A 7,983-nucleotide genomic window follows, 5' to 3' on the forward strand; every position below is an offset into this window, starting at 1 on the left:
CAGTGGCGAGAGATGTGGCCCACATATCCACAATAAAAGCAGATGGGTCTATCGTCATGTGTGCAGCATTGGGCCGGGTTGCGCTAGCTCGGATATGGACCGTATGGGCTCCGGTGAACAGGGGCAGAGGCAGCAGACGAAGCGAAGCCACGATGGTTGGTGGAGCAGATGGACGAAGACCCACATTGGCAAGTTCTTGGCGAATGATTGACTGAATGAGAGACACGAGCGGCCGTGAATCTTCAAAGCACTGCGTCACTGGCGTGGCAGGAGACGCAGCTTAGATTTCTCGGCGGACGATACGTATGACGTTCTCGGAGGAGTTGGGCTCACGCGGTAGACAAATGTCTTTGCACGTCAATGAAGCTGCGGCATTGGGTAGACGCGTAAACTGTTGAACTAAGCGGCGGCTCTTCGCGTCTTCAAAGCGGCGACATTCGTTAATGATCTCATTGACCATTTTTATATTCTTGTAAACAAGCAGGTGTAACGCTAGAATAGCAGCTTGGGCTTGTTGGTTTTCCATCCTGCTGTTAACAGTGCAAAACGTAGATGGGACACGAGACGAGAAGACGACACTACAAGCGCTGACTTTCAACAACGTTTATTTGAAAGAAAAAGTCTGAGAAGGGCAGATGGCAGAAAACAATTGCCCTGTTTTTGCAGGAAAAACTAAAACTACTAACTGTTGATGATCCTTTCCAGGTGAAATCCTCAGATGATGTAATAAGGTTTTTAAAAGACAATTCTAGCACTGGCTTTACAGCATGCTCTGTAGATGTTAAAGATTTACATTATTCGATCCCCCAAGTGGGATATTGCAGTACATGGAAAAATGTATAGATGCACACGGTGCTGCCGCTTTTCAAAATGCCTGCGGGGTTTCGACTGGTGGGTTCCTGGAACTCCTTTCTGTATATTTGAAGTCCACTGATGTTATGTGGAAGGGGAATGCGTATCTCCAGAAACGCGGCGTCTGTAAAGGGTCATGTGTTGCACCAGCACTTAGTGATTTGTATCTTGCCCAGAAAAATAGATTACTTCAGAATGCCCTAACCAGAACAAGCGTCTGGAAAGCCTTTTGTTATGTTGACGATTACTTAGTTCTGTGTGATGGCTGTGGCGCGAATTCAGATGTCGCAGTTTCAGAGGCAGTAACATGCTTTAGTAATGCGCTTCAGCCGTTTGCTGTTACCCATGAGGTCCCCACGCAAGGGTCTTTGAGATTCCTTGATCTCAGACTCGAGCTCTCCAGAGGGAAGGTCTGCTGGGCCTATGAACCCAGAGGCGATGAGGCACCACTGCCATTCCAATCAGCGCATTCAAAACTGGTGAAGAGAGCCATTGCAAACCTTTGTCTAACAAATGCACTTAAAAAATTGTGCATCCACGCGAAGGAACAAAGTTTTCGTCGGCAGATTGACCACCTTACTAGGGCTGGTTACCCGTCGCACCTTCTTTGTCTGTTGTGTCTGTTGCGGAACAAATGAGCAAGAACCTAAAACTCGAGCGTGTCCATGGCGAGCAAGGTGGCGAGAAGCCAAAAATGAAAGAAAAGCGAAGGACCGTGGCTCTGCCATATGTGCACAACTTATCTCACCACTTGAAAAAGATTGGGCACAAAGCTGGAGTTAATGTAGTGCTTACTGCCCCGGAAAAACTGAAAAACCTCTGCTGATGCATCAATTCTGAAGAGCCGATAAAGAAGCAAGGGAGCACGATAAATCACCAGAGCCGTTTTGTGGATTGCACAGAAGCCGTGGTGTATTCAATACCTTTGAAATGTCGAAAAAAGTATATAGGGCAAACTTCAAGATGCACAAACGAAAGACTAAAGGAACATAAACTTAGCGTCGAGCAGGCTAACAGGAATCTATAGGTATCCATGTCAGGGATTGCCCCTCTAAAGCTTGTGCCGCAGAATTCAGACGCTGTGAAGTGCTAAAAAAACACAATGACCAGCTGGTTCGGGAGATAACTGAGGCAGCCGAGATTGCCAGACTTCGTGACTAATGCGTCAGCACACCGTCCTTGTTACTAACAAAAAAAGAACTTGAGCTTTTGCATGTACAACCGCTATATTGAGTGAAAAAAAGGTGTGTGTTTCACATGATGTGCAATCACGTGACTGCGACACGTCTTGGCAATGATATAAGAAGCCGTTTTTCTTTCAAATAAACGTTGCTGAAAGCCAGCGATTGTGGTGTCGCCTTCTCGTCTCGTGTCCTATCTACGTTTTGCGCTGTTAACAGCAAGAGGTGTAACGCGTCGTTTGCAATGCCTTTTAAAACATGGCTGACCTTGTCTGCCTCTGCCATATTATTATCCACATTGTGGCAAAGAGCGAGGACGTCCTGGATGTACGCTACGCAAGATTCAGTGGACGGTTGTGCACGGGTCCCAAGATCCATCTTAGCAGCATGTTGGCAACCGACAGGCTTGCCGAACAAATCTCTAAGCTTCTGTTTCCACTGGTCCCAACTTGCAATCTTTTCTTCGTGCGTCTCGAACCAAATCCGTGCTGTTTTTTTAGGTAGAATATTACATTAGCCAGCATAAGCATGTTATCCCACCTGTTGTGTGCACAGATCCGCTAGTAATTCTGCAACCAGTCATCAATGTTAACGTTGTCAATCCTGGAAAACATGCTAAGGTCGCGAGGCTGGGCCAGGATGAAAGTCGGTGGGGATGACGGGGCCATGGTTGAAGACTCTCCTTCGGATGACATGGCAGCCAGGTTGCGTCCACTGCGGAGCTCCGTCTTGCGCAAGTGATTACCCAGCAACTCCACCAATGATGTTATGGGAAGGAAGAAGTGTACGGCTATTCACAGATGGCTTTTAATGGCGGAGCCAATAAGCGTAGAGCAGCAACAAAAGCCTAAAGTCTTCTTTGTCGTCTTCAAGGCCACCATCACCGTCCTCTTCTTCCCACATTACAGACTGTGACAATATTTACGTAAGCAGCTTGTAATCCTTGAGTATGTAATGTCTCTATGACTGCTGGTATCTCTACTGAATCAAATGTCTTTTCGTAATCTATGAAATCCATATAAAGCAGCTGACTGTACTCTACAGATTTCTCAATTACCTGATTAATGACATGGATGTGATCCATTGTAGAGTATCCCTTCCTGAAGCCAGCCTGTTCGCTTGTTTACCAAAAGTCCAGTGTTGCCCTTACTTTATTGGAAACTATCTTGAATATTTTATATAATACTGGGTAATGGGCCTATAGTTTTTCAATTCTTTGATGTCTCCATTTTTGTCAACTAGTATAATATTTGCATTCGTCTAGTTCTCTGAAACCCTTGAAATTGATAAGACACTTCATATAAAGAGCCGCCAGTTTTCCAAGCATTATGTCTCCTCCATCTTTGATTAAGTCGACTGTTATTCCATTTTCTCCTGCCACTCTTCCTCGTTTCATGTCTTGTAAGGCCATTCTGACCTCATCGCTAGTCATGGAAGGAGCCTCTGCAACCTGTTCATTACTGTTTCGAATGGAGGTACCGTGGCTCCTCTAGGTACTGTACAGGTCAGTATAGAATTCCTCTGCTGCTTTTACTATATCTTCGAGATTCCCGATGATATTACCCTGCTAATCTTTCAGTGCATACATCTTGATTTGTCCTATGCCAAGTTACCTTCTCATTGATTTCACGCTGCGTCCATTTTTTACGGCTTCCTCAGTCTTTCTCACTTTATAATTTCGAACATCTCTTATTTTCTCCTTGTTAAGTTTTGACAGTTCCACGAATTCTATCTTATCTCTTGAGTTGGACACTGTCATTTTTTGTCATTGCTTTATAAGGTCTTTTGTTACTTGGGAGAGCTTCCCTGCTGGCTGCCTTACTTCCCATTTCAACTGCTGCCTCTGAAGCCAGCTTAGCTAGTTTCATTCATTACCTCTATGTCATCATCTCTCTGTTTTAAGGCTGCATATTTGTTTGCAAGTACCAGCCTGAATGGATCTGCTTTTACCCTTACTGCATCTAGGTTGGCCTGTTTCTTCTTGATCAATGTTACTCTTTCTTTCTTCAAATTGAGGTGAATCCTAGCCCTCACTAACCTATGATCACTGCACTTTACCCTACCTAACACTTCTACATCCTGCACTATGCTGGGATCGGCAGAAAGTATGAAATCAATTTCATTTCTTGTTTCCCCATTAGGGCTTTTCCAGGTCCACTTTCTGTTGCTACGCTTCCTTAAAGAAGGTGTTCATTATTCACAGCTTATTCCTTTCTGCGAATTTTACCAGCATCTCTCCTCTAGCGTTCCTAGGATCAACGCTGTAGTTGCCAATTGCTTGTTCACCAGCCTGCATTTTCCCCACTTTTGCATTGAAGTCGCCCATTAATACAGTATATTGAGTTTGCACTTTTCTCACCTTTAATTGAACATCTTCGTAAAACTGATCTAGTTCATCATCACAATGATTGAATGTTGGAGCGTAGGTTTGTAGTACCTTAATCTGTACCTCTCATTAAGTTTGATTACGACTACTGCTATTATTTCATTCTGCAAATATAGTCTTACAGTTTTCTATATCTGAGAAACTCCATACAGTAAGTTCAGTCTCACTGCATGGGTTATTAAAGATATGACTAAACCGATCTGAGCTCTATGGTGCATAGCTTCAGTAAAATACAATATGTGCTTTATCAAGCAATTCTTAATAAATGAGTACATCCACAGTGCAAAACTATGACTCAGTTTTTAAGAAGTCACCAACAGATTCCACAATTCATGTAGAACCTATTGCAAAAAAAGTGAAGGCCTCCTGGCTGTTGCCAGCAATGGCAGACACAAACTGTACTTTTTTTAAATTTTTCTCTCACTCTCTCTCTTTCAATGCAATGCAATGCATGCTCCGAGTTACGTGATACACAGAAAAAAATTTCATTCAAATGTATTAGCTGCACTCTGCCATTATGTTAAGAAGTATAACGATACTTAGAAAATGTATCGCCATCGGCTTCGGTATTATGACCCACATATCAGGGAACGTAGGACAATGAATGAATTATTAGACTAAAGGTCCTATAATTCCTACAAGCCTTGGTTGAAAGAATGAGAGACGGTATATGTCTACAGCTAAATGTATACACATAGCTAAACAAGGTCGGCTGAAGCAGCTAGGAAGAACAGAAAGTTGTTTCTTACCTCTCAATCTCTTGAACGTTGTAAGAGGAGTTCACGATGACAGACTGTGCAGCAACTGCTGCTGATAGAATTAGTTTATGTCGTCCTGAAGCAATGGCCTCATTGTCAAATGTGGTTCGCAATTTCTATAACAGAATGTCAATGATCAACACCCCCGTTCAGCTCAAAGAGTTTATACACATCAGCATACCTGTAAAAGCCTAGTGAAGTGGGCTTTGCCGTTACGAATATCCATAGGAAATTCCCAGTCAATGTCAATGCCATCTACATTATTTCTCCGTAGGGTTTCCACTACAGAAGCGACAAATCTGCCAAGTTAGAAGGCAAGTGTATATAAACAGTTCAGGACATCACTGAATAACTGAGATAAAAAAACACAATGACTCACCTGTCGGCATTCGAAGGATCAGACACCATGTCGTGAAAACAGCGCGAATTGGCCCCTCCTCCCACTGAGAGCATGACTTTCAATGAAGGATTACTTGCTTTCAGATTCGCTACAGCTTGATAGGACGAGTCCCCATCCGTGGACCCTTTGCTAAGGATGCTGTTTTCGACTTCAGTGAAGCCCAAAATAAGGTGTGTGCACAAGCTTGTATCAAGATCATCCGGCTTCAGCTTGTCTTTATCCCAGCTGTAGTAAGACACGGTCAAAATATCTGCAGGAGACATGGCAGGGTACCATAAAACTAGTCTGCGCCGCTTCGTTGACTCCACCGACATAACGTGCGTCTATGCTCGCAGTAGGCAGCCCGCCACAAAACAGTGAAAAGGCTATGGCCCGAAACACCTATCCCAAACAACGTAGTTTCGAAAAACCGCTCAAGTGCAGTTACGGACAATATGCAAACAAAACAGCCATCAAAAGCATGAAAACATACCTTGGTTCTTGTTTGACATGGGCGTCATATCAAAGAAGATCGCAAGGGAGCGAAGTCTCTCAAACCTTTTCTTTTCGCGCGACACGCTTCACAGTTGCATGCAGTTATTGCTAATACTATCGTATCGAAGGCTCTTCGGCGGCCTTCAAAGATGTTTTGTGTGATTCGGGTTGCTCTAAGCTCCAGCCGCAACCCCACCACGATAGACAACAGGCGTTGGCTTCCTCCGTGGCTCGATACTATTTTATATACTATGTTGAATATTTATTTTGGGGGGAGGAGTGGAGTGAAAACTAGTTTAAGGCGAAGGGGATATAAAGAAAAAAAATAGAAGTAAGTCTAAATATTGTAAGGCAGTTTGTCGTGTGCGTATCATGGCCACGCATGCTTATATCGCCTTTCTGTTTCTCTACCACGGTTGCGCCTTAAAACCACGGCGCTGCAAGTTTGCTTTCTTTTCCTTCCCTCTTCTCCGCCCTTAAACTGGCTCTCTTAACTACTACACGCAGAGGCAAGAAACAGCGCGCGCTTTAGATCCTATAAATGAGATGAATATTTACAATTATTATTAGGGTTATAATTATATTCGAGTGCTGATTGCCGTGTTATAGTTTGTTAACGAAACTACCCCTCAATTCTAAATATTTTAAGGCAGGTTTCCTAGTCTCTAAAGCCGCTCGAGTTCACGCTGCTCCTCTGGCGGCCATTTTTCCAAGAAATTATGCCTTCCAACCATTCAGAATAGCAAAAATCGACTGTCGCGGACAACACCAGCCCCTTTCCACATAAGTATGAGGCTCGGAGCAGGAGCTATGGCGCTTGAAAGTAACCGCTGGCTTGACGAACCAACCGACTGAGCTAACTTTCCGGGCAACATTGAAGGATCACGAGTTCAAATCACAAGTTATGTTCCTTTTTTTTCCTTTTTTTTTTCTTTTTTTAATGTCTTTTCCTTCATTTTATCACTGTACGGAAACCCTCCTAAAAGAAAATTATATATTCTCAATTATGTGTGGCCACACATGTGCAGGTCATAAATACCAGGTTCTCTAGCCGAGTGCCATCCATGCGGTATAACCGAGCTCAGATTGGCCCACCTTGACTGATCAAATTGGGCACCACTGTAGGTTAAATGAGGCGTACAACTCCTGCGGGACCCGCCGTGGTTGCTCAGTGGTCGTGGTGTTAGACTGCTCAGCACGAGGTCGCGGGATCGGACCCCGGCCACGGCGGCCGCATTTCGATGGGGGCGAAATGCGAAAACACCCGTGTACTTAGAATTTGGTGCACGTTAAAGAACCCCAGGTGGTCGAAATTTTCGGAGTCCTCCACTAAGGCGTGCATAATCAGAAAGTGGTTTTGTCACGCAAAACCCCATTCTCCAATTTTTAATTTAACTCCTGCGGGGACGGTAGAGTATCCGTCTCCAGTGCAAAAGGACCGTGATTCAAATCCCGGTGCAGCGCAATTCTCCACCGGAAAATAAAAAAAAAAAACGCGTGTTGAGAAAATTGCACAAACAGGCCTGGAGTGCGGCCTGATCCCGGTGACCAGAACCGGTAACGCACTCTCTCACCAGAGCAGGATTGGCCACCCTGGTGCAGTACTGGGCCACAACCTCCTATATGAATACAACAATCAAACCCCGGCCCTCAGTCCCCAGCAGCCGCGAAGCAACTGACCACGGCGGCGGTCAGATCTGTGACGCTGCAGAGGGTGCTAAGAATACCTGGCTCCGGACAGGCCGCCATTGGAATCTGAACCTGGCAACGTTTAACGTTAGAACGCTATCTAGCGAGGCGAGTCTAGCAGTGTTATTGGAGGAATTAGAGGGTAGTAAATGGGATATAATAGGGCTCAGTGAGGTTAGGAGGACAAAAGAAGCATATACAGTGCTAAAAAGCGGGCATGTACTGTGTTACCGGGGCTTAGCA

At 44.6% G+C, this 7,983-nt stretch overlaps 1 protein-coding gene across 4 annotated transcripts in view; it reads right to left on the reverse strand.

Moving 5' to 3' along the window:
- LOC142578869 (chitotriosidase-1-like) overlaps positions 1-6,423 on the reverse strand; it is an 84,601-nt gene extending 78,178 nt beyond the window's left edge. For 2 of the 4 annotated variants that reach the window (XR_012827329.1, XM_075688541.1), the window contains exons 1-4: positions 6,050-6,422; positions 5,557-5,827; positions 5,359-5,476; positions 5,169-5,293 (exon numbers count right to left, since the gene is read on the reverse strand). Coding sequence is in view for 3 of the 4 variants with exons in the window: in XM_075688541.1 (XP_075544656.1) it covers positions 5,169-5,293; positions 5,359-5,476; positions 5,557-5,827; positions 6,050-6,077 (542 nt within the window). In the remaining variant the exon portion in view is untranslated. Of the gene's footprint in view, positions 1-5,168; positions 5,294-5,358; positions 5,477-5,556; positions 5,828-6,049 lie in introns of all 4 variants that reach the window. The other 2 variants (XM_075688527.1, XM_075688548.1) reach the window with 2 other exon arrangements.
- Between the last annotated feature and the right edge of the window lie 1,560 nt (positions 6,424-7,983).

This window comes from Dermacentor variabilis, chromosome 1, assembly GCF_050947875.1.
Source record: "Dermacentor variabilis isolate Ectoservices chromosome 1, ASM5094787v1, whole genome shotgun sequence".
In the NCBI taxonomy this organism is placed as follows: domain Eukaryota; kingdom Metazoa; phylum Arthropoda; class Arachnida; order Ixodida; family Ixodidae; genus Dermacentor; species Dermacentor variabilis.